The following is a 26,730-nucleotide window of genomic DNA, read 5'->3' as shown; positions in this document are numbered from 1 at the left end:
CATTTCCCAAAATTCTGACAGAAAGAATGGAAGTTTGGGAACAGAGATGTTCTCAAGAGTGCATAGTAAAGTGCAGTGTCAGTCCTGTACTCAGTTATTTCAGAGGCATGAGAGTCCAAGAAAACTGTGTTCACAATTTCTCTAGACATTAACTGTTCTCACAAGCAGCTTTGCAGAGCTCCAAATGATCATGAAAAGCTTGTGTTCTTCCAGGATGAAGTACCTCTGGACATCCCACATGTGTGTATTTGCCTCCTTTGGCCTGTGCAGTACAGAGGTTTGGAAACTCATCCTCAAGTGTCTCCATCTCTACACATCCCAGAGGGTGAGCACTGTACTCACAGCCTTTCATCCACTGGGCTTTGGGCTGCAGCTGAACCAAGTGAAGGCTCAGGGCTGATTATTGCTTGTAGTTCTCTCAAACCAGCTATCTCTGCTGGATGTTTGTATAGTTTTAGTAAGTAAAATGGATTTTCTGGTGGTTTCTATATTAAACAATTCCATTGGAATACACTAGATGGCAATATGGATGTGGCTATGAAAAACATCCATAATTGTACTAAAAAAATCTCCATATTAAGAAATCATCAGCAGTCTGAAAAGACCTTTGCAGTCAATTATATTGAGTGACAGTGTTCTCCACCTTGTAGAATATAAAGATATAAATCCGTCTTTTGTGATGGGTCTATAATTAGGGTTTAAGTTGAAAATAAAATCAGAATATGGGCTTAAAATTCAATCTCTTAAATTCTGCTACATGTTAAATATTTCAGATATCAATACATTAAAAATTAAGTCTATTAAATGTATCCTCAAAATAACCAATTTTTTTTTCAATTTCTCATAGACACAGGTGATTAAGTATTCTATATCAATAATTACATTACTGTACATTTCATTTAAGGTAAGAAATTTTTTTCTCAATGTTTTGGCATATTTTAGTTGCATAAAAATTTTTCCTTTCTCCTAGAAGGGTTGTCTTATTAGTAACTACATGCAAGAATTGTAACTGAATTTTAAAAATGAGGATAGCTGTGCCTATGGAATTGTCTGTGAAGGATCAGTTGGGCTTATTTCATCCAAAGTAGTTGTTCATAGATGCAAATGTTTATCAGATTGTATGTGTAAGTACCAGGTGTTATTTAAAGGCATAATTGTATGGAAGAGAGAGTTGTTTCTTTTGGTTTTAACTAAGTTGTGGATAAAATGCAGATTGTCACATTGTGTCATGATTTATTGTAGGAGCAGAAATAATAGTAATCTCTACTGCTGTGCCTCATTTCATATGTTTTAAAGTACAGAATTATTAAATGGTCAGGTACCTGCTTTGTCTTCTGTCTGTTCCAGAAACCGAATATTATTATTGTCAAAGACTTAATTGTAAATGCATAAAACATACCTAAATCAATAACATGTGCAAGATTATCAGTCTGTCATAGCAGTGAGATTTAGAACACTGATTTAATGAGCAAACCATTCTTTTAATCTGTAGTCACAAAGACAAAAAATTCAGTCTACTTTGATGGAGAAGTTGTTTGTGCAATAACTGGTCTGAGATGAAAATGATGAAAATACATCTGTTAAATAATTCCCTTCAGAAAAAGGCAAGATTAATTTCATTGTTACAGTTCAAAAGGCAGTAGTGAAGCACTTAAGAAAGCTGCTAATAGAGTTCACTCCGGTATTGTGTTCCCCCCTCTAAAATGGAAACAAAAAGTAAAAAAATACTGTTTTCCACTTAAATTGTCTTATTGTTCTGTTAGAGGACTCTTTTTGTCCACTGATGTGATGGTTAGGAAGTAATTTTCCATTTTCATCATCTCTGAATGTGACATTCAGAGATGATGAAAATGCCATTTTTTCTGACATGGGGGATACCAGGAGCATGACATTCTGATAGTCTAATGTGACAGATCACTAGGAATAATTTTCCTCCCATTCTTCATGAGCAGATGTAAAGTTCCTAAATTCTGTCAGATTCAATTCTTAAGTCAATAAAAACCACTGATTTCATGGGCTTTAGAGCAGTCATTAGTTGTGATCAGTCTGCCTGAAAAGCATCATTTTCATGTTTCTTCTAAGTAGAGGAAATAATTTTTATTGACATTAAAAATACTATTTTTCACATTTCTCAGTAGGAATGAGAAATTTGTCACCTCTCAGTTGTTTTTTTGTCCTGAGTCAGTTCATGCAGTTGAGGTACCAGAAGAGTGGATCTCTCTGTGGGTCTTTTCTGCAAAGCTGAAAGAGTTGATGAGAAGCCTGAGAGAATCACAGAATATTCTGAGCTGGAAGGGACCCACAAGGTTCCTGTCCCAGGTGCCGTGGCAGTGGTCAGACAAGAATTCTTACAGAGAGATTCAGAAAGGACCCATTGCTTCTGTGAGAATGTGCTTTTATATTCTCTCTAACACCTTATAAACAGACAGTGGAGGGAAATTTTTGGAACAGAGACTTACTTATCTTTCTCTTATCCAGAGAAGAATTTCTCTGTTCAGTCACTGCTCAGATTACAGGGGCAGTTTCTCTGTACACCACCAAGTTAACTGGCCATCAGGACTGGTTCTCTTGAATCTGTAGGGGGGCAGTTTGGTGTTTCATTATCTGTTACATTTGTCAGAAGAACTGTTCTTCAGTGCAGTTCCTCAAAATAGGACTTTCATGGGATTATTAACCTAATCCTGAATAAGCCAATGAAAGCCTCTTTTGAGGCATGTGGTTACTACAGCCCAAATACATCACTTGAACAATAAATTATTGAGATGCAGATGCAGCTAAAATGCTGGCTTTCTTTCAGATTTCAGGCACAGGATGTTTGGAGACCTGTAACACATCTGTATTCCTGTTTACATGTGATTTTCATTATTACAGTGCAAACATCTTTCAGATAAAGTGAAAATGCTGAAGTATTTCCAAGCCTACTTTAGCTGTGCTGCAGATAACACAACACATGCATAAAGCAGTACCAAGTAGTATTTATGTTTCACTCCTTACACTTTTTAGTTAGGTTTCACCTTTATCTGTGTTCACTGTATTTTAACTTCACAGTAAGGCTCATCAATTTGTGTTTGCGTGTCAGTAATTTTGAATAAATTGTTGGTACTTAAGGTGAGTTCCTGAGCTTGAGCATTCTAATTCCAAGGATTGCCAAATAATCTTGATTTCTCTCTAACAGTAAACTCTCTATTTCTATTACTTCTGCAGATGCATTTTTATCTTCATCATGGCCAAGTCCTTTAGCTCCAAGCATGGACATTTATTACAGCACATACTGCAACATATACCATGATCTGAGCAGTCTTTGGCTGTATTCAACAGCTTCAGTTCAGGGCTAATTTAAGCCACTTGACAACTGGTTTATTTTCCTGAAGACTTTGACCCCAGAGACAAGCACTGTTACAAATTGGAAACCTCTTTCACATTTCCCTCTCTTTTCTGAGCAGTTTGTTATATCCCTTATGTGTTCCATCTGTTCTTTTTATCCTCTCCTGGTGTCACGAGGCTTTTTCTCAATCTGACACACACTTGATTTACAAGACAAAGTTCTGTCAGTGCTATTGGTCTATATTTTCATATGCTTTACTTTTTATTTATTATTTTCTTTTATTTGGAACTCCTGGAGTACCTTAGTTTTCTCTTGGTTCTACTAATCAAATGTAGTGCTACCTGGAGATTTTTCAATTCAGTAATAGCAAGCCCCATACCAACATTTTCCTCCAGTGGGAACTACTTCTACTAACTCAAAAGTTGCAGTGCTGTGACTTAAAAAACCTTTACAGAGGGAATGCCATGGAATAGCCCCAGCACTGAGCAGGGAGCTGTGCCACTGATGGAACAGCCACTGGTTCCTCATGAGGTTACAGGGCAGGGTGCACTGGCTGAAAAGCAAAGCAGAGCCCATTCCTTCTGTCTCCACCCTGAAGGACTCCAAGCTCTCAGAATGTGTAGCTATCCAGGGTGGTTTAGTAATGAAGAGAGGCAATTTTTATTTCTTGTGAGACTCCACAATCTCTTTTCACAACAGCTGACTTTACTAATCTCTGGGAGAGCTTCTGTAGAGCAGAAATACATATGTTGTACTGTTGTACTCCCCAAAGCTTCCCTACAGTTGGGATGCTGCCGTGGCTCCACCTGGGAGATGCCAGGAGTACTTGAACAAGTGTTTTAAGTAAGCAGGTACACTAGTGAGAATCTTAATTGGCCCAGTTATACCTCCTGCCCCCAGGCCTGCCATGTAATTACAGTTTTAGTGAAGGAATGCCTGTGTTTGCTAAGGGCCTCTGCAGCACCACATTCAAATTCCTTCTGAACTCTTGGATGAGCATTAAAATGGGATGATTAATGGCTTTTTAGATTATCAGGTGGGTTGTCTTAGACTTTCTGCTATAGCATTTCAATTTTCAAACCAGCAGTCCTTCTTATCTAAAGAAAGCAGGTTTGGAATAGGTTTCACCATAGCATCCTCTGTAGTAAAGACTGATGCACAGCAATCTGTCATTAGCATTGTCATTATCTTCCTTAATTGCTCCCTTCTGCCCTGAAATATTCACTGGCTTAAACAATAAACTCTTAAATAAATCATTGTTCCCTTAGCTTTTTGGACAGGAGGGTTAAGCTTTTCAGAATCAGTTTCCATGCTTTTTTCTCTCCTCTGGATTTGATTTATGTATTCTTTGTCTATAGTAAATTTTTAAATGCTTTCCCCTGATGGCCTATTCGTTGTTGTCATTCAGTCACACTTTTATTTTTTGCCTTCAGTGGTTCTCTTTTAATTCAAACTTCAGAAATACCATTAATAGCATCTGCAGCACATCTAATAATCTTTACTTCTGATACAGATTTCCTACATTTTTAAATTTAGTTTTATATTTCCTTTCCAAACTTAATGTTAATTCCTGGGACCTTTCCTTGTCTTGTCATCATTGACAATGGGCAGTTCTGGTCCTGTTGGTCATCTGGCAGGAGCTGCAGATCTCCAACTCTGAAACTGTGTGTTCATCCTGCAGTGACAGCCACCTCTCCTTCCTAGGAAGGGTAGATAGATACTCTTGTGTCTTGCAGTTTACCCAAGAACTTGACAAGATTATTTGCCAGCTAAGAGGAAGTAATACATTTCAGCATCCAAAACTTGTTTGGTTCATTCTGTCTTCAGGTTGTTCTATTCTGTTTCCATTTTAGTTCTGGCCAGGAATAATGGATGAACTATCAGAGCTGAGAGAATTCTATGACCCAGACACTGTGGAGCTGATGAACTGGATTAAGTAAGAGGATTTTTTCTCTATTTCAGTTAAATGCTATTTGTGTAGATCTAATGTTCTTAGTTATAGTGTTCTCCTTATTTGTCCCAGCTCAGCAGTGAACTCTGGTGACCCATGAGGATAGTTAGGGTGAGTGGGTTATCAGGAGGTTGGCTATGAGCAGCTGTGGAGAGCAGCTCCATGTTCGGGTTCAGTATCACTGCTGAGTTCCATGTGCAGCAAGGAACCAGCTGATCCCCTTGCTCCCATAAGGACACAGTTTTCTCAGCCAAAAGAGGTAAATTTGGAGGTGTCAAGCTCTCATCATATTTTAGCTACTTTGCATTATAGACCTCTGCAGTGAAATCATTTTATTCCCCAGGCCCCCCAATCTAATGTCCTTCTCAGTTGTGTAAATGTTTAAAAGCTTGGATGTAGTGCTGGAAGATTTGTACTCTGCAGTCTGTTTGTTGGACTTGAAAACAATCTAAGTTGTTTCTGCTTGTTAGAATTAATCCCAACATGTGTTCCAAACTGCAAGCAAAATATTTTTAATTGAATTTGAACTTGTTACAGCTAAGCATAGGTGCGGTCTTTCAGGAGTGTGAGTTAATCATTCCAACCCCACCTCATCACTTCTGCTTTCTCACAGAGCATAGGAAGGTACTTTTTAGGTGGAAATAATTTGGAATACTTCATGTAGGAGATGCTGAGAAAAAAGGCCAGGTAGGATGTTCTCTGGAGGGCTGTGAACTGAAGGGATATGTTCTCTATTAACATAGACCACTAACAACTTTCAGGTTAAGTTTCTGAACAGGGAGATTCCTGGTACTTGTATTTATTTGCAACTCCAGCAATGATTTTAAAAAAAGAAAATTGGTTTCACGTTATAGAGGAAAACATTCTGAAATTAAATCTGAATATACAACATTAAATATTGAACTGTTTGAAGTATTTCCTTGGAGTATTTCCTTCATATGCAATGAACTTCAGTGAAACCAATCACCCATCCTGTTCTCCCCATAGCAACATATTTACACTCCATAATGTTGTATTTCTTTAATCCATAAACTAGAAGGAGTAATTTAGAAGTAAAATATATTACAAGCCTTCACTGACTTATTTTGAAAGCATGCCATGATTTTTTCCATCATTTAGAATCTTTGCAGCCTTATTGACATGTTTTTGTGACTAATGTTTACCAGCCAGTTCCATTTAGCACTACTGTTTTATTAAAAGATGGTAAATGTCTGATAGTTCAGGTCTCCTGTGTGCAATATATAGAGTTATATATAGATTTATACATAAAATATGCATGTGGAGTTATTCCCAGACATGAACTGGATTTGACTGGCTCCAATGAGAATAATTTTTCATGTGTTCTTAATGCTGAGAATGCTAAACTGGTCCTTGTCATCTCTTCATTCCAAGTCATGACAGACAATTACAGAGGGGCATTTTTTTTACTTAGAATTTATTGTATTTAGAAATATTATTCCTGTGAAGAAGAGTTGATTATCTATGCTTTAAATACCAGTCAACAAAATTTATGGTAAGTTTCTCAAAGTGGGACAGATTTTGTTAAGTTTGATGTGTAAGAGAACATTTTTACTTGACTAACACTTGATGGTTGTGCTGTAGTTAATGACCTGTCAAGGCTGGTGTCAGGAACTAATCATTCATTATTAAAACTCAGTATGAAAAGCTCTAATTTGTCATGTATAGCAGTGAATTAGGAATAACTCATCTGTCTTGCAATCTCTCCACAACAAGAAAACCCTTCTGTCCGCTTAGGTCTAAATGCATATTAACTTGTCCAAATATACAATCTGAATAATGGCCAACTATTAGTCTGTCCCTTGTGAAGTGTCTGCAGATGCATTTTTTACTCTTCCCCTCACTAAAATTGCCATAGCATTTTCAGGAAGATCTACTGGTATGTGTCTGTACAATTGCAGAGCACAATTTTTTACATAATGATCTTGCATATCCCAGTCTTCTGCTTTTTTCCTACACACCATCTCATTTTCTTAGCTTCTTTTTAAACAAAAAAGTCAAGAATCCAATGCTCCAGGGATAGTTCACAGTTCTGTTCCCAGCTGGGAGGTACATTAAAATTCTTAGTTTTGGTCTTTCTCCCTAAGACAACAGGAACAACATGCTCATTTGTGAGATGGGGAAGAATATCAGTAGAATGAGCAAATCAATAGCGTGAACTTCCCTACTCTGTTTACTCCTGGTAAGTGCTAAAGAAGCAATGTCTTCTGCCTTTAAAGGGGAAATCTGTCTACAGTTGTGGAATATATCAGTAACAGTTGCTCACGGAGAAAATTCTTAAAAATCTTGGGCAACAGCCAAAACAATGGAAAAGTTAACTGAGACTGAGATTCAGCAGATTGTTGTATGTCCACTGTACCTGAACCAGGTGTGGGGAGAAGCAGGCAAATTTGTTTGTTAGTGAAAACCCCACAAATTTCCAAAAAAACTCCTAGGGTTATGCAAATGAAACACCCATGTTTCAATGGTGGTTCTTTCTTTTAGTAATTTATATTAATTTCAAATTAGCTTTAAAGTTTAACTGTATTACTTACATTCCTGATTTTCAAGGGTAATCACACTGAAATCAACTCATGTTCCAGACTTTAAAGGCAATTTTCCAATTTTTTTTTAATTATTGTTCTGAAATTCTTGGGCTTTTGTTGGACAGATATGTGAGTAAGTTTCAGGCATGAACCTGAAAGTGCCTGAGAAGTAGGTTTATACCAGCTGTGTAGGTGCAGTCCTTTATGTGAGCATAATCTGCATGCATAAAACTGAAGCTGGGACTCACAAAAACACATCTTGTTGCTCTTTCTTTGTGACTGTTGCTTTCCATTTTTGCAATTTTCAGTCTTTCCAAACCAGAGGGAAAAAAAAGAACCATGACAGTGTGACTGAATATGCTTTACTGCCTATCATCTGCAGCTAAATCTGTGATGTTTAAATATTGCATTCTGCAAATAAAAAGATTTTCTTTTAAAGAAAAAGAAAAATCTATCATGGCATATTCCTCAGAATCTCTTTTTCTCAAATCCTTTCACTTGGTTGATTGATACCATACTCAGGCACTAGTAAAGGAATAATCTGAGACTTGTTAGATTTTATGGCTTTGAAAGTCAACTACGGTGTTCAAGTCTGGAGGACTTCTACTAGAAATAGCCATTTTATTTCTGATGATGTAGCCTGTAATTGCAATGTTGGCCATTTCTTCCTCAGTGCTTCCTAAAACCAGCTCACAATAATTCTTCAGTAGTTTAAGAGAGAGAATTACTGCCACTTTCAGAGTCTGTGCAAGTACTTTCTGTAAAACCCTTTTATTTTTAACGAGTTATTCTTTCGTATTTATATAACTTTCTAAATTCTTAAGCATAAGGCAAAAAAAAGGTTCTTACACTATAATATAGTGCTTAGTTTACCCATTAGCTCAGCTGTAATTAACTTGTTGAAAGCTTAGAGCTTCAAAAATAAATGAGATTATTTGTTCAAAATGCCATCAGGTCTGCTTAGAATGGCATTTAAATTATATAATGTAAATCAGTTTGACCTGTAAGTCCTTGTCATTATTTAGTGACATTTCGTAGAGAATAAATTGTTTGCAGGTTGGGCAGTGTGGTATGGAGCTTGGCAGAGAGCTATAAAAACAAATTATCCTTTCATTTTATACATCATTTGCTCAGACAGTTGTAAAAATGGCTTGGTTTTAGTCTACTAGAGAAGTGTCATTCAGGGGTTTGCAGCACAGGAGGTGCCCTGGCTGCAGAGCCCTGCATCCCTGGCATGCAGGAGCCATGCTGGCCCTGGGAATGTCCTCAGGGCTCCTGTGTCCCCAGAACTCAGCAGTGGCCCCCACAAGAGCTCATGAGGGGGGAATTGGAGAGGGCAGACACTGCCTAGGGCTCTGTGTCACCTCCCAGCTCTCTGCTCAGGGCACTGAAATCCAGCACTTGTGCTCCTGGCACTGCCACTTGCAGCACAGGGAAGAGGGCTCCCAGTAGCTCCTGCTGGTCTGGGAACATCTGAGTTGGCCAGTAAAACATGGACAGTGATGTGTCTGAAGGAGTATCATTTCCTAGGACTTCAAACCTGTAAATCTCAGGGAAACATCTGCCTTTACCTGGAACACCAGATTTTAAACTTCACCGCAGACCAAGGCAGTTAAGTCAGTTGTTTGAAAAGCAAGCTAGGGTCACTTGATTGTCTTCAACGGATAGGGAGAGCAGGAAGTGCTGGCAAAACTCTTTCTGTCTAGTAAAGAATGCAACTCAGTTGTATTTCACCCCTTCTGGGCAGGAGGGAATGCTTTTGGAAAGGGGAGGAATGGAGCCCTGAATCTTCTGCATGATCCATTTTCTGAGGGGAGATTCACCGGGGGCTGCAGCGCCAATCTCTGCTCCCTGTGACCAGAGCAGGGTTGAGCTGGAGATAAAGGAAAGGCTCTGCTTCCCCCAGAGGTGCTGGCACCGCCCGGGCTCCCAGGGAATGGGCACGGCCCTGAGGCTGCCGGAGCTCCAGGAGCGTTTGGACAGCGCTGCCAGGGATGCACGGGGGGATTGCTGGGGGGTTTCCAGGAACAGGGTTGGACTGGATGAGCCCTGTGGGTCCCTTCCAACTGTGTTCTGTGATTCTACATTTTTGACAAGCATTTTTACCAGTAGGTTACTAATAAAGGGCACTATCACCCTTTAGCTTTTGTTTTAAAGAAAAGAGCCTGCAGGCTGGTTTGGCTTTTTTGTTTGTTTGCTTTTTTTCCTGTGGTTTTGCCTTTGGTACTTGTTGGGAAGGGGCTGTGTGAGTGGATTTAAGAAAGTTTGAGTCTGCTACAGAGCCCATTATAATGGGCTCTGATTGCAGATCTGCAATCAGAAGAGCGGGGCTGCCTTGGTAAGGCCAGTCAGGTTTTAAAATTTGAACTAATCTTGAACAACCACAGAAACCTACTTGTCACATTAGAAGTTGCCTGGCCCAGGCATAAACACAGAAACATGTTGAAGATGTTTTAAGAATCATCATTTTTATTTGGGTGTCTAAGCTTTCCCCAGTCCCTCTGTGAGTCCAGCCTGTCCTTTGCAGCTTAGTCCTACAGACCTGTGCTTTCCCACAGCTCCAGGGATGAGTCCTGGCTGACAGCCTGTCAGGGCTATCCCATTTGCATAGTACTAAATTCTAACAGGAATTAATTTCTTTTAATGGAACATGTACTTCAGGACACTTGTGGCTTTGAATATTTTAAGTAATAAATAATTTCTTAAGAGATTAAATATTTTCAGACTTTAAAATGAAACTGATTTTATAAAGTGCTGAAGGACTAGTCTATCAGGAAAGTTAAACTGGCCTATTAAAATACTATCTCTGGCCTTCCTAGATGAGATTAATGTACCAGTGCAGGATTTTTAAGGAAGGGTTTGTAATTATTAATTCATTTGCTAAGCATAATCTCTTGAAAGGCGATAATAAAATTTAATACTTGTCTCAACATTTCCAGGCAGATCATGGAGCTTAAAGATGACTGAGTGTGTAGCTGCAGTTTCCAAAGGCTCCCTGAAGTGCACCCCAAAGTGTCACAGTTACTGGAGTACTTCAGTGTGTGCATGGGGATGTTAGGCATCTATTCACATTCTAATTTCATTTTAGTTGATTTAATGTGTACTGCTTTCTGTTGGTTTAGCCTTCACAGACCCTTCCATGGTTATGTGCCTACTAAGCACTAGAAGACACTTCAGCATACTATGGCCAGTTCCAATTAGCCTGATTACAGGAGTGTCCATTGCCTGGCATTTTTACTCTTTCTTTTTGCTCTGCCCTTCTGTTGTATCTCTGCAAATATTTTAGATTGTAAATGTGTTGGGAAGAAGGTGAGCAAAAAATAATTTTTTTCATTATTGGTACTTGAGTGATCTTGAGATACCAGGACTGCTATTTGGAATTTCAAAGATTACAGTAAGAAAAAGTGACAGCATTGTTCTGACATCTTCTGCATCCCCTGCCCCAGCTTTTTGCAACTGGGATGTCTTTTTTCATAGTTTCTCTCCCACAGTTCTCAGAGTAGGAAGAGTAATGTTTCATGGAACAAAGTTTTTGTTCCAAGTGAATGGTGAATGCCAGGAAAAGAACAGAAAGTTTTACCATTCAGATTAAATAATTCATTTTATGTAAAGTACCTTATATATATCAGACTCAAACTCAAGTCACAATAAGTTTCTTGAAATATTAAAATAATTAGAATATAGAAACCCATAAGTATTCAGAGTTTTTATGAACCTGAGAAATATATGAAATACAGAAATAGTGTGAAATTATTGTGATCATGTTTTCCTTAGATTTCCTCATGGTGCTTAGTAAATTTTTTATTTGCAGTTCAGCATTATCATAATTTATCCGCTTGGCATTTGAAGAAAACAGTTGCTTGAACAGTTTGCTGCCTGAATAGAGGAGAAGCAGAAAAATACTTTTGCAGTCTTTTTTTTCCTTCTGATCTGTCACAAGCATTGCAAAAATGCCCCTGCAGAGACTTCTTCAGACTTATCAACATTTGTTTAGGTCAAGCACTCCAAACACAGCAGTGTTTGCTGGGAGCATGCAGCTGTTGGCAGGAGTCAAGCTGTGCACTGGACGGACCTTAACCAACCATCCCCACTACGAGGATAAGAATTTGAGAGAGAGAACAAAGCAGGTAAGAGATTTCTGATTTTTTATAGTAATCCTTGCCCATGTCACTGACTCCACTCTAGGAAACAGTAACATCCTCATGGCACACTGCAAAAGGCTTCATGTGCTTTACTCATTGAGTAACTTACCGTCAGGCACAGGCCCAGGATTTAACTGCCTTGGGATCTCCTGACTCCCTTCTGGCAGCTAGTGAGTGTCTGAGCAGCTCTGTGCCTGAGTACCCAACTAGTCCCAAGGGCCCTCTTTTGGCTACTGTGGCATCAGTAGATCCTGGTGCCCACTTGGGCTGTTAAACCCACATGGAGCATTCCCTGATACTCCTTTCAGTTCCCAGAGCAGCACACAGCATTTGATAGAGAAACCACCCTGATAAACTGCACACAGAGCTGAGAGACTATTTTCACCTACCCTGGACTTGAGACATTCTCAAAGCCTGACAGCACCATCCAGTGTTTTGTAGCCAGCAGCATCCTCACCATAACACACATCTCCACCTGGAGATTTTACTGAACAAAGCATTTATAGGTTGTTTCTGTAATATTTCAGTCACATGGTTTCTCAGTCCCAGTTCTTTCTTTGGCTCAAGATAGAGGACAGAGCAAACAAAGCAGCAGTGAGGGGTGCTGTGGTGTGTGTTGGGCTGAGTTGCCTTGTTGTGCAGATCTACCAGATCTATGCCAAGCGGTCTCCCGGTGATGTGTACGGCATCCTGCGCTCCTTTGGCACAGACTACGTGATCCTGGAGGACAGCATTTGCTACGAGAGGAGGCACAGCAGGGGCTGCCGCCTGCGCGACCTGCTCGATGTCGCCAACGGCCACGTGAGTGAGACACACCAGATCAAGGAACAAAACACATTCCCTTGGCTTGGCTCTGAAACCCAGTTACTGAGAGCTGAGGTGGCTCCGTGTATTTGCCCTGTGGGAAGGAAAACCTATTGGAGCCTTCAGACATTCTCAAAATGGCCACATTAACACTGCTTGCTCTTAAGGGTATTTGACAATAAAAAGGGGAATTTCAGCCTGGGCAGGATAAGTAATCACTTCCTGACGAGCTGCAGGTTAGGAGCACACAGGCAGAGTAGCCTGTGTAAATCACAGTAGGTGTAAATCACTTCAGAGCTTCAGTTCCCTGAGGTGTGGTTCTGTTACCACTCTATGTCAGGGGAGTTCTCAGGCATTTCTGGGGCTGAGCTGGAGCCAGAGCAAGCTGCACAAGCCCAAACAGATCTGGACCTCTGACAGAGCAGCTTTATCCATTTAGAGACAATATTCTAAGTCTTACCCCTTTTAAGCTGTTTTTTTCCCTCCCACTTGTTTCATACTGTGAACAAACCTGGCCAGCCTGACCCAATGAATGTATTATGGAGGTTTTAATGAACTTGTTATTGCCTGGAGTTGTGAATTGGATAAACAAATTTCACCCATCTGTTCCATTTCATTGCAGATCATGGATGGCTTGGGAGAGAATGAACCTGATTTGAAACCTTCGTTGTATCCTCGCTTCTGTGAGGAAATTAAAAAAAACCTTCCTTCTTACACCATGCACTTCACCAGGGTGTTTCAGAACAAAACATTCCATGTTTACAAACTTACCAAGCATAAATAACATTTCCAACCATGACTTCAAGTTCAGTATTTCACTGCTAGGACCACATTAGGAAATGCAGATGAAGTTTACAAACAGGTCACATTTGTAAGACATTTTACACCGATGGTTTTTTGTTTAATTACTGTGATTCTTTTTTTAGACAGTTTAATTTTGATAACATTATTATGTTGCTAAAATTTTCATTAATTCATAAACAAATGCTAGCAGGGACCATTTTGATTTAAATTCTGATCCTCAGAATACTTAGGTTGTGATTGTTTCCCAGTTTCAACTGATAGGAAGACAAGGGCAGCAGCCTGTGGGAGCACTGCCGAGTGCCAACCTGTGAATCTGCTCAGCAGTTCAGATTTTCCTCTCAAATGGTAGAAATTCAGTGAAAGCAGCCCATGCTGCTCCTGCCCTGAGTAAGCATTGCCTTTGTGAATCCTAAACATAGTCACAAAATGAAGTTTTGTCTTACAGTCTGATCCTTTTTGACAGATCCCTGTGCTCTTTCAGTGCCTCTTTTTTGAATTCTTTGGGAATGTATGCAGATATGAGTTTCCAATTTTGTGAGTGTGATTGCAGAATCAGTGAGTGTGGATTAAGCAAACAATTTTGAAGAAAAATAATCTTTGGTCCAGCATTTTTAGTGATCAGAAACAAACTGGTTTATAACATTAAGTGTTTAATGATGGAGTGTTACGTATTTTTAGTGAGAAAAAAGGCTGGAGCATGCTTGATACATGTTGCATGTTTGTATCCTTGTAAAATGCTCAGAACAAACAAAAATCCAAATTTCTCAGTTTGGATTTTCAGAACATTTTCCTGTATATACTTTCTGAACTACAGGGGATCCTTTCTCTCCTCGTTTAAATTTCACTAGGATAGCAAAATTGGACTAAAGAAAAACTCATCTCTAAAGCATCAGGAAACCAGTATTTCAGATACATTCAGATAGTAGAGCTTTGTTTTGTATTATTTCAGACACAAAGTTCTACATTTTAGCACAAAATCACTGTGTTCTTTAGCCTAAAACAGAGACTACCAGTATTTTAAAATGATGTGGAAGATTAAGTAAAGCCAGACCTCAATGCTGAGAATTTTGTGATTTGTTTGTACCCTTTGTCTTTTTACCAGCCTGAACTTTGTGATTTGTATCAGATTTCTAAATGTTATGAAGGTACCACATGACTTTTGCTATGTTTTTAGCACTGCTTTGGCTTTAGATTTAAATCAAAAAACAAATTTGGAAGCCTCACAGTACTCTCCATCTTGAATTAGACATCCACTAGGCTCATTTGTTTGTTAAGAAAAACAGAATTGTAATAATCAAGTGCCTCTAGGCCCAGGTTGAATTAACATTTGAACACCTATAAGACTGTTTGCAGCCTGTGCAAATAACTCAGTTATAGTAATTACCACTGCAATTAATTTCTAATGATGGGAAACTTAAAGTGCTACAGATAGCAAACTCCACATTTAATTTAATCTAGATGTGTAATGAGATTAGCTGTCACAACTGAGCTGGGCTCCACTTCCAAATGATTTAAGTGTTTTCCCTTTCAGTTTTACCAAGGTAAATTACCAAAGAGATGGAGATGGTTATGTCACATGCTCAAACAATTTTATATTCAGTAAATACTCATTAAACAATGTTCAACATCCTTCTGCCTTTCTCTGTGGCACAGAAGGCTGTGCTGTAGCCAGGCTGTGTTAAATCACATGCTGACAGGAGCTGGGTTGTTACCATGAGTAGCTGAAACTCCTGAGTAATTCCTAGCCTGTATCCTTTTAATGAGGTTGGAGACCACTGCAGTTTAACATAATACAATAATAAAACATTTTAATCAGTATTAAAACTTTAATTAGGCCTGTAATGATACATGGTTCTTGCTGCAAGCCTGGGTCAGTGAATCCCTCAGTGAGTGCCTTCAGTAACTGAAAACAAGCACACAAAAGGTAAAAGATGTCTGGGCTGTATGGCTTGTTCTAGAATGAAATTGGATCTCTCTGGAGAGTGCAGTGACTTTCCTTTGGTGGAGGGGAGGGATTCCTAGGCCCAGAGATAGCCTGTTGTCTTCAGAATTTACTTGTAGGTAACAGCTGGAACAGCAATTATTTTTAAATAAAGTTATTTCAAAAATGCAGTTTCTAATACTGCCAAAGGAGAAATTTAACCTTTTCATGGAAACTACTAAGTGCAATCTGGTTTGTTTGGGTTTTTTTATACAGAAAGATGCATTATGAGAGACTATCAGAAAGGTTTAACACTAAGGGTTATTCCAGGGACTGTAGTGCAGCATTCAGACACGAGGCTGCTTCTAACAGTAAATCCAAGTGCCGAGGGCTAAAAGCAGTTCCCAGCTCCGAGGGAGCAGCTCGTCCCTGCCCCTGTTTGAGACAAGGCCTGGGAGGGCTGGAGGATGGGGGAAAGGGCTGCTCCTCCCATTCCTGAGTGCCCCCAGCAGGGGGACAGGCTCCTCCTGTGTGCTCCGTGGTGGCCACAAGGACTTGGTGCTGCATGTGATCAGTGGGACTGTGGTATAAATTACTGTTTTTTAGACTGCAGAGACAAAATGCTATCAAGGAGCCAGAACTTTTTTAGGAGAGAAAAGCCTTTGAGATCCATAAATGTATTTTAATTTCTTGTTTCAGTGTTCTGCTGGTGGGATCTAACATAGTTATTTTATAATATGTTGTTGTAAAGAGATGTAATGACTATTGTATACTAAATAAATTGTGCAATTTGAAAGTCACTTTTTTTGCTTGTTTATATGTTGAGATGGGCTGAGAAGGACCTGGTTTGGGAATAAGCTTTGTTTCAGTCCATATGGAGGAAAGCAAAATATTTTTCACAAGCAAGTTTTGGCTTCTCAAGCTCATATTGTGTATAGCACTGACTTTTGGAATCACCTTTGTTTTTTAACAGCTTGCTGGGCTTCCTTTGTTAGAAGCTAAAGGTACTAGCTATGATTTTTATCAGTCATCACCTCATGCATGTCAACGACTGAGGCAGTATATCCATTTAAATAAATATTATTTCTTTCTTTATTATGTGTATTATATCAATATAAAATCATATATGAAATGCTTTGACCACCAGGGACCTGCTTGTTTCCACATTGTAGCTCAAGTTTAGTATTTTTAATGAACAGAAAGGTGCAATCTTCGGGAGTGAAGAAGCACATTTCAGGGGCTGTATGTGCAGTAGGATGTCCTGATGTGACTCTTGTGGCAGGAGCTGCAGGATGTGCAGAGCTGGAAATAAAACTGCCCATGTGTAGGGCTGGTCTAAGGGGGCTGGGGGGAGTTTGTCACCGCATTAATTAGAGATTAATGTAATTGATGGGATGTGAGCCACACATGGTGTTTTTGCATAGAGGGGATTCTGTGCTCCAGGGAACCTCCTCCTTTATATCCCCAGGAGATGGCCATGGGTTTTAGCATTCTTGTAATTAAGAAAATGCTCAACTTTCTTCTGCCCACCTAATCCTGCTTCTTTACAGCCCTGTTTTCCCTCCTCAACCTGCTGGTCAGTAGGTCAGACCTAAGGGCAATCAGCTTTCCTATGGTTTGGCTCCATGTTATGTACTTGGAATGTTATTTTAACAGGGGAAGAACACAAAGATTAATGTAGCTGTCAGGCAGCCAGATTAAATACTAATATCCACATGATTATTTAAATTTCAGACCTTTACAAACATTTTATGCTAAATAAAATGTTCTTACTATATGTTTAAAGTCTGTAAAGAACATGGAAGAAGATTAATAAAAGTACTAGATTACTGCAAATCCCACTACCTAGGGACTCAATGGGGTTTTTTATTCAATATTTTTCCTTCCCCCCTGACCCAAAGCTTTCTGTGGAAAGCCAGCTGTTCTCCCTAGGAGCCATGGCAGTGCTGGGATAAGCCTTTCTGCAGAGACACTGAAATATTTGTGTGTGCCTGTGCAAATGCAGAACAAGTGAGGATATGATTTCAGCAATTGCACAGTAATTAAAAGAGCAGCATGCAAATTAAAACAGATAAATTAAGTGAACTAATTAGTTATCTCTGGAAAGAGGAAGAGTAGGCTTTAATAGGGCATGAGAGCTGCAAATGACTGTGTCCTATTACTGAGATTGTATCGACACAAGCTGCTAGAGGAGTTTGGAAACGTTGCCTGCCCTTTTGTTTTAGTCTCTAATGTTCTGTACAAGGTGGGGCTCACTGGCAGTGCAGAGGCAGTGCAGGTAGCTCCGAGGCTCGGGGAGTGTTGTTTCCATGTTTGGTTACAGAGTAGGGCCACAGCTGTAACAAGGAAGCAGCAGCAGGGTAGCAACATTTGAAACGGCACTGAGACATCTGAAGGTCAGCAGCTCTGCGGCTGCTCTGTGTGCCCCATGTTTGTCACCTTTAGGGTTTAGGGTTCCTGGGCACCACTTGTGCTTGTTGTCACTCTCACCCATAGACCAGTTCCTCAGGGGTGGAGGAAGAGCTCTGATGAGGTCTCGTTCCCCTGGGGAAACCCAAAGTGGTTTTTGGGTGGGTAACTGGATCCTGAGCCCATCAGCAGAAGCTTTTCAGGCATCACAGCACCCATGACTCACATCTGTGGAAGCATCTGATCAAAACTGAGAGAGAAATAATTCAACAGAGTCCACCCTTCAGTGATCCTTAAACACAAACAAGGCCGAGACACCCAGGACAAAAGGCTGGTTTATTATTTATATGGTGCCTGAGATAGGCAGGACACTTCACAGGCAAATAAAGACAGTGTTGTCCCCTAGGAGCTTACAGGTTAAATTAAATTAAAACCAGCCAAAGCACCAGCATGTCCATAGGTATGGGAAGAACACAAGGTATGTAAACAAAATTATTCCTGTTTCAGGAAGGAACAGATTTTTGTGCATAATATATATTTATTTTCCATACCCCGTTTGTGACTGCTGAGGTGATGGAATACAGGAGCTGGCAGACTGGACTGGTGAACACTGCAAGATGTTTCAGCCAAGGTTTCCTCCCAGGCATATAAATGTGTCAGTAAAATTACAAAATCACAGAGACTGTACTGTCTGTGAACCAAAACCATTGGGTGAGAGTAAAAACTGGATTGAGGTTTTCCAGAGGACAATGCCCACCACCTGCAGTGTGTAACAGTGCATAGTGGTGCACTCAGGATTTTCCAGAGTGGCACAAGTGCACATGAGAACAAGGTACTGTGTGAACATTTCTCTTTTGGGAAACATGCAAACTAAGCTGGTCTGCAGACAGCATTCACCTACTTAGGGGTTTTAACAGATGTATAAAAATAAAAGCCAGACCTCCCAAAACAAGCTACTGAGCAAAGCAGTTTCAGTGTCTGTTACAAGACATTGTTTCATGCTTTGTTTTAATGAAACATTATTAGAAACTAGGATATATTCCTATTATTAGCTCATTATATATAATGTACATATTACATATAGTTTACATATTATAATAGATATAATTTACATATGATACATAGAAGAAACAGCACAGCTTCAGATTTAGGGTTTGCTGCATTGTACTCCATTTATCTGTACAAGTGGTCTCAATTAAAAAAGAGAAATCAAAATTAATTTAATGGCAACTTTTCTCTTCCAAATATTGTCAAGTTTTAAGAAAAATCCAGCATAGTAGCTGGGCATTAAATGGTTTCCAAAAGGGACTGATTAATTTAGAGCATAAAATTCTACCCCCTGCTGTTAGTTTTCCCCCTATGTTTCTCTGTCCCCAGATAAGTCCTGCAATGATTCTATCAAAGGAGATTGAACAAAACATGAGCGACAGTTGTAGATGCAAATGGCACGGTTCAGGCTGGTTTAGGCTCAGTTTAGCAGCTCATTAGAAATGAGAGATTGTGATAAGCTGTGGTGTTTGCTACTAAAATTCCTGACCAGCCCCTCTGAGGCATGTAGCCAGCACACCTGGCCTTTTCCTTAGGAAAATTACGTAGTTATAAGCAGCCTGGTTCATGTGTTATGCCTAAATCCAGTTTCTGCCTTTGTATGGCAGCATAAAGGGATTTCATCACCGTGTAAGTGAAGCATTTTTCTGCTTCTTTCCTTTTCCTGTACCCCTGGACTGGCACCTGCACCGTGATCAGTGAGCAGGGCTGTCACTGGGCACTGTGGGAAACAAGAGGGATAAAATACACCATGGACTTCATTATATGAGAAAAAGACAAGACGTTTTTTTCTTCAAATAACTGTCAAAGCACCAGAAACAGCATATCCAGCATGCTTCCCTCAGCTCCAGCTCACCTCAGGCCGTGTGCACTGGATCCCTCAAGAGTCCTGCATTACTTCAGTGATAAAAAAAGACCTGTACTTCTTAAGCACAGTCTGTGAATACTGCACACCCTAGATTCTCTCTTTTTTCCTCCCAGGAGGTTTATATACCAAAATGCAGATCTCCAGCATGTCCCAAGTTGAGCTCCTACCCACCTTTGCTGACCAACGTGCCTCCTTTGCGTGAATCGGAATCCCTGTTGTAACAAGGACAAAAGGTCGGGTGGGGGTAATACAGAGCAGGAGTATAAAAAACCGTGCCTCACCTCTGCCTCCAGAACTGCAAAGAGCAGCCTCGGGGAGCTACAGGTCTCCTGCCTCTCTGTGCGAGTACAGCTCCCTCAGTTTCTCGAACTTGGGTCCCCACTCGTGCATGTCCTCGCCGGCGCCAGCGCCCAGCCCCGCGGAGCCGAGGGAGCTGAGGGAGCTGAGGCTGCCGGCGCTGGAGCCCGTGCCCTCGGTGCAGAAGACGCGCAGCGAGTCCTGCGGCGGGCCCGGGGCGCGGCTCTCGGCCTCCCTCAGCAGCGCGGGCAGCGCCCGGCCCAGCGCCGCGGGTCCCGCCGGCCCGGGCATCGCCCTCACAGCGCCCTGCCGCTGGGCCGGCAGCTCCTTCCTCCTGTGCAGGGAGTAGGCCGGGCTGCCTTGGATGGACACCTGCAGCTCTGCCATGTTGTAGGCATCCTGCAGGGAGAAATGGGGCACAGCGAGTTAATTCTCTCTGCAGGTCGCACAGGTTCGCGTTCCGGTGGGAATAAAGAGGGAATGATGGCGAGTCAGTCCGTTTGCTGTGAGCACCTGAAGGGTTGGGTGTTCTGCCAGCTCTGCCACCCGCAGTGCACCTGAGAGAGCCTGAGGAACACCTGTGCACTCTGCACTGCTGCCGTCAGGCTCAGAATCAAGTCAGATTTCATTCAAAAGCTAAATAAACGTGACAGAAGCACCCCAGCTTTGGTTCTGAAATTCAGATCTGAGTGTCTTATCGTGACTGGACACTGATCCCACAAGAGTGGCAGAAGACGTAAGAAAGGGTACTCACAAACAGTATGTCAAAGAAATCTTTCTGCAGTACTAGCTCAAAAATGTACTGTGATTTCTGATAAAATTTTACCAGCCTCTGGAATAATGCCTAATTATGTTACATGGCAGTGGCACAACTGTAGAAGCCAAAAACTACTTACTCCCAAAAAAGTCACTAATTCCCTCCCAGCTCAACCGCAGTAAATGCTGTCTGGGAATTGTGCCACAGCCTCTGGCACAAAGCTGGCAATGCCAACAGTTAATGGCATTCACTGATCAGAATCTTTGTGCCACCTGCAATGAACAGGTCCTGTCCCCCAGCATCCTTCGCCTCCCTACAATGCAAAGGTGGTGTCCCTGGACTGATTTACAGGCCAAAGTAGAATTCATTAGAGCAAACAAATAATTATTTGTGTTGCTAATACTGTTCATGGTAACAGGAGCCATCAGAGACAGAGGTGTGGAATCAGCACTTCCCCAAAGATTTCTTTAGGTGTCCAGCATGTGGCATTGTGCATAACCATGTTGTAAGAGATTAACTGAAGTAATCTCAGTGAGTTTTGCTGAATTTCCCCTGGAGGCTGAGTACAATTTAAATTCCCCCCACCTGCAATCAAGAAGCTGCCTAAGTAGCAGGATGGGTTTGGGACAAGAGCTGCTTATTCCCATTCCTCCAGAGACTTAGGAGTGCTGGTGATGGACACCAAGACCTGCAGCCCAGATCCCTGCCTTAGGCACATCCTAAGTTAGTGCAAGCCCCAGTCCAGCCCCACTCTGAGCAGGGATACCAGGAGAATCCATGACATGGAACAACTTTTCATCGTGCACAAGTTAAAAGGGAGTTGTTCCAATACAGACTTGAGGATCCTCCCTTCACTGAACTGGGTGATAATAAAAGCATCCTTCACTACTACTGATTGTTCATTAAAATGACACATTTCTTTTGATAATAAACCCTTCTTGGCTGGCCATCCACAAACACAACTCAAGCCCTGTCTCTGGGTCCAGAGCTGGCTTTTAACAACATATGGTGGTCAGCTAAATTCAGTGTGCAATCAACAATGCACTGACCTCCTGCAATTTTTATGAGTTCCTAATTTCTCTGGGGGAAAATTTTATTTATTTCAGATGCAGGAATTCCTTCATATGACAACCCCTTGTCCTATAGCCCTCCCATCTACAAACATTAAAAAAACGAAACTCTCTTCTCCAAGCAACCTCATGATCCTTTTGTTGAGGTAACATTAGAACACAACAAAAGTGGTGTAATTCTAGGTATTTTGGGGTTTGTTTGGGTTTTTTAAATCTAGACAAACAATGAGATTTTAGCTTAAAAAGTTTCAGCTGCAATCCCAGGAACTGTTAAATCTGAATAATTTAGGAAGAATACACAGAACCCAAAGAGGCTTCACTACAAGCACTGTTTCTTCAGCAGAGTAATAACCTCAGATGGAGATCATCAAGTCACTAATTTGGTTCCACTGCTTAAAATAAGGAGTGTATTTTAAGAACTCTCCAAAAGTAATTAAACATGTCATACAGTAACTGTAGATTTCCTCAAAGAGACCTTCTGGGTGTAAATTGCAAAATATTGCAGAGGAAGTTAATCTGATTAAGGAAAACAGGCTTTATAGCTGTCTATGTTATCACATGGGAAATGCCTGTGTTTATTACGTTCCCACTAATTCACCAAGAAAATAAGGATACTCTACAAGTAAGAATATTTTTGAATCACTGACATTTTTTGGCCTTCACACTCACACCATGACTATTATTATCTCTGCCCCCTTGAATCGATTAAATGAACAGTTGGCAATGAAGTTTCTTACCTTTTATAAACATAGAAATCATCTATAGGCCAATAAATAATCTATTAAGGGTGCTTGTTTATAATATTCACTCTTTTCCTTCCAAGCTCTGCCTTTCACTGACACATGAAAACCTTAGAACAACCAGCAGGAATGTTAATAATACCTGCTTTGGGTATAATCTGCTCTACTCTAAGAATAAACAGCTTGTGTTCAGTGGTATATTTATCTCCAAAACACAAAAATGCAGAAGGGTTCTTCCACAAGCACCACATGCTCCAGGGCCTCAGAGGAGCCAATTCAGCACCTCCCCTTTCCAACAAGGGAGGTGTGAACACCTGCTGTTGGGAGCAGTCTCTGGAAAAGCCTGGCCCTGAGCAACAGTCACACCAGGCTCTTCCAAGCCCTTGGAGCTCCAGCAGGAATGAGCCCTGAGAAGCTCCTGAGCCCCAAAAACCAGACCCAGCAGCTGTTCCCTACTGCTAAACTTGCCCTACAGGCTCCTATCAACATACACTCAGGATGACTGGCTCTAAGACAAATTAAAAATGGATAGACACTTATCTCTGCTTAGGAAACATGCACCCTCATCCAAATAATTCATTTGCCAATTGCAGGGCTGAATCAGCAGAATGAAGACTAAGGACAAAGCACAAAATGCATTTTTCCTTAGCATGGTGAGGCACCAGTCCCCTCTTAACTGTAACATAACAGTGATCCTTACTTCATCTTGCTCCCCACCCCCTTCTTCATTGTAGTTGAGGATGTTTTCCCTGATGTCCTCCAGATCCTCAGGATGAGCAGATCCGTGGTAAACGCCTCCGTGCAGACCCTTGCGCGTCTTCCAGTGAGCCCAGAGGAAGGCAGCGCTGAGCAGAGCTGTGGGGACACAGGAGCAGAGAACAGGTGATGCAGGCACCACTAACCCCAGTGCACAGCAGGGCCAGCACGGCTGCACTCTGGGCTTCCCAGCAAATGCCTGGTTTGCACTGTCCAGTGTGGTGAACAGCAAGCACAGAAAAAGAAAAGTCTTTAAAGAGCATTTTGCAACCCCCTTTAAAGCTCAACTCAAAGTTGGTTAAAGACCAAGTGGTGTCTCTGACCTGTCTCTGTCCTGTGTGGAATTGAACTTTGTCACAGAAAATGCATTACAGAGAGGGACAAAGAAAGAAATAACATAGTGACAGTAACAGACACAATTAAACACAAATGAAACACAAGAAGACACAAGACAGAAGAGGAAATTACTTTTAGATGTTTTACTAGAAAACAAGAATCAGGCACATTTTGCCTTAGCATTCATTAATTTAAACATTTTTCTTAAATGCTGGAGTGCATTTACACAACTGACAAGCTTCAACATCAGATAGCGAACACTCTGTGAGAAGAGACTTGTGTATCACTGTGCTACCAACTCTATAAAAATCAATAAAAGCTCAGAGTAAGACCTCAAAGCATTGAGTATCATAAATTAGCAGTGCAGTGAACTAAAGAACCTAGAATCTGTTACAGAATATCTACATGGCAGCAATTCTGTAGAGCAGCATCTAAATGACCTTGGGACGGAAACTGGGGTACACAGAGATCATGCACTGCACTCCTTTAACATAGAGATCTATTATCAACCTAAGCTATCTGGGATTCCAAGAGCTGCAATACCATTTAGCTTCCCACAAATTTGCTGCTCATATTTGCATGGCAAACATAGTATCTAGCAGAGTTCGGGAAAACTATGGTATTTCCATACTCCTACTACAACTTCTGAACAAAACTGCCTTAATGCTAACAGACAGGAGAAAAATCCCATGTCTTTACTCAGGATAACTTCCATAACATTTGAATGAACAAAAAATACTCCAAGATGTGATCCTTCCTCACTAGTAACATCCCTCTGGTTTTCCCCTTTAGATCCAATACCTAAGCCTGAAAATGGCTGAGGAAGACAAAATCCGCTGTTTAGGAGCTGGGACACAACTGGCAAGATGCAAAGTCTGCTCCTGCCTGACCAGCATATTCCTATCAGACATGAAGTTTCTCCTAGACTGAAAAATCTGTTTCATACTCAGCAGTATTTTAAACAATGCTTATCTGATAGCAATTTTCACTCTTTCTGTTTAATGGCATTTGCTTCCAATTATGCATCTGAACAGTTCCTCAGCAATGACGTGAAAATGTGAAGAAAACAAAACTGCAGAGACCTTCCATAGCTCACAAGTGTTGATTCACTTAGCGATGGATGCACAGAGGGATGAGAAATCAGTGATGGGACCAGGGCAAAAGAACGAAGGCAGACTTGAGTCTCCCTGGGGAGTTTTCGGCAGGAGATGAGGCGATGGCTGCTCAGGACAGGTGGACACGTGCCTCACCACAGGTAATACAAGACGTAGTTGCCGTAGCTACCTAGGAGTGCCAGGAAACAGACGCAGATGGCAAAGAGGGAGGTGAAGCTGAGGCCTGTGTCCTTGTGGAAGATGGCCAGGGTGATCTCGCAGTGGCGCCCGCTGTAGCCGTCGGGGCAGAGGCACTGGAAGGTGCTGGGGGACAGGGACACGCAGGTGCCGTAGTTGCAGGGCCGCTCGGCGCACGCTGTGTACACACACTGCCGGCCTGAGGCGTTCTCCAGGATCATGTGTCCTGCAGGGCAGCTGCACACAGCAGGGCAGAATGGCACCGTTAGTCTGGGAGGAAACAGCCCTGACAGGCAGCACTGAGGATATAAAACACACTCTGGTGACACTTTTTGCATGGTTTCCAAAGCAGCTACTGGGAGTAAGTTATGTGAAATCATGACAGGTTGTAGCCTGTCCTGAGGCAGCCATAGCATGAGCTCCACAACTTCAGACCCTTATATCTGAAGCTATCAGAATTCAGGTATTTCCACTACCTTCTGCAAGATCATCTTTGTGACAACCAGCTGGGTTGGCCTCTGCAGTTCTAGCTAGACAGGACAAGCTGTGCTATGTTATTTGAGTTTCCAGAGTTAGAGAACTCCATTTGTGTGGACAGTGGCAGTCAGGAGAATTGTACAAACATTAAGCTGTAAGTGTTCATTTGCACACCACAACCAACAGGAATTAGGGTTGTCCTGACCCCAGCCACAAGCACAGGAATCTGAGCTCAATAGTGTGCTGTTCCTAAAGCTGGAGGAGCCTAGGAGGGAACAGAGGCAACAGCCTGGGGCAGTGCAAGAAATCAGACCTTCACAAGAGAAAGCATTGACACTGCACAACAAACAAGTTTCACCGCACAGCCAGGGAACTGTGCCACTCCAGCTCACACACCCTGCTGCTGTCCTTGTTCCAGGGTTTACAAGCATTCTGGATTTGCTGCTGCTTTTTAAATGTTTTCCATTACACAGACAGCTGAACTTGCTCCACAATCCCTGGAGCCAGGCTGATTTACATTAGCTGTGTTGATGTCTCTAAGGACACAGTAACCTGCTCGCTGTGCAGGTGTCCAGCTGTGTGCCACTATGGTTTCAGGATTTGATGAGACTGCCAGTGCCAGCCTTCAAGCTGCACACTTCAACATCCACCCTTTCCCACCTCCTTCTGAAGGGTTTTGTGCTTCTATTTCCACCAATTACCTGCATTCATGCATCATCCACAAATCAATACAAATAAATTCCTGGTTGCAGGGGTTATTCCTACAGGCCTCTGAAGAACAGCCTTCTTTGATGCCTTGGGCACTCAGTATTGACACCAGCTCCTTCCCATGAGTGTCCAGAGGGATTCTGTAGCTGTTAAATCTGACATCCTTCATACATCCTACAGCAAGGCACAAAGAGACAGTTTTAAAAACCATTCAGTAAGAATCATTTGAAGCAGCTGTAAGATTTGGTAGTTTATGCTTAACAAAGGACAGAGGCTATCAAAGTCTAAATCCAGGACTGAATTCACTTAAACCCTCATAGCTTTGTCCTCAATTTTTGGACTGAAGTTTTAGATCAAGATTGCCAGTGTTTTCCATGAGAATCAAGTGCTGCTGCAGGTCTGAGGTGGTTTTGGCTGGAATAGACCAAATTCTCTTTGCAGGGGCTGGTGTGGGGCTATGTTTGGATCTGTGCTGAACACAGG

General features: G+C 41.4%; 2 protein-coding genes across 4 annotated transcripts in view; one reads left to right on the top strand and one right to left on the bottom strand.

Moving 5' to 3' along the window:
- Window positions 1-16,290, top strand: part of DPY19L3 (dpy-19 like C-mannosyltransferase 3) — a 34,857-nt gene extending 18,567 nt beyond the window's left edge. For 2 of the 3 annotated variants that reach the window (XM_030227514.2, XM_030227513.2), the window contains exons 14-19: window positions 214-325; window positions 848-904; window positions 5,179-5,261; window positions 11,814-11,946; window positions 12,604-12,762; window positions 13,388-16,290. In XM_030227514.2, the coding sequence (XP_030083374.2) occupies window positions 214-325; window positions 848-904; window positions 5,179-5,261; window positions 11,814-11,946; window positions 12,604-12,762; window positions 13,388-13,549 (706 nt within the window). In that variant the 3' untranslated portion in view covers window positions 13,550-16,290. Of the gene's footprint in view, window positions 1-213; window positions 326-847; window positions 905-5,178; window positions 5,262-7,381; window positions 7,477-11,813; window positions 11,947-12,603; window positions 12,763-13,387 lie in introns of those variants that run through there. The other variant, XR_003944779.2, reaches the window with a different exon arrangement.
- Window positions 16,291-18,279: 1,989 nt separating this feature from the next.
- LOC103816792 (neural-cadherin-like) overlaps window positions 18,280-26,730 on the bottom strand; it is a 61,297-nt gene continuing 52,846 nt past the window's right edge. Inside the window, exons 30-33 of the mRNA XM_050979047.1 lie at window positions 26,241-26,421; window positions 25,055-25,299; window positions 23,379-23,533; window positions 18,280-20,510 (exon numbers count right to left, since the gene is read on the bottom strand). Coding sequence (XP_050835004.1) covers window positions 20,133-20,510; window positions 23,379-23,533; window positions 25,055-25,299; window positions 26,241-26,421 — 959 coding nt within the window. The 3' untranslated portion in view covers window positions 18,280-20,132. The remainder of the gene's footprint in view (window positions 20,511-23,378; window positions 23,534-25,054; window positions 25,300-26,240; window positions 26,422-26,730) is intronic.

Source organism: Serinus canaria, chromosome 11 (assembly GCF_022539315.1).
Source record: "Serinus canaria isolate serCan28SL12 chromosome 11, serCan2020, whole genome shotgun sequence".
Lineage (NCBI taxonomy): Eukaryota > Metazoa > Chordata > Aves > Passeriformes > Fringillidae > Serinus > Serinus canaria.
This window is presented reverse-complemented; position numbering and strand designations above follow the sequence as displayed.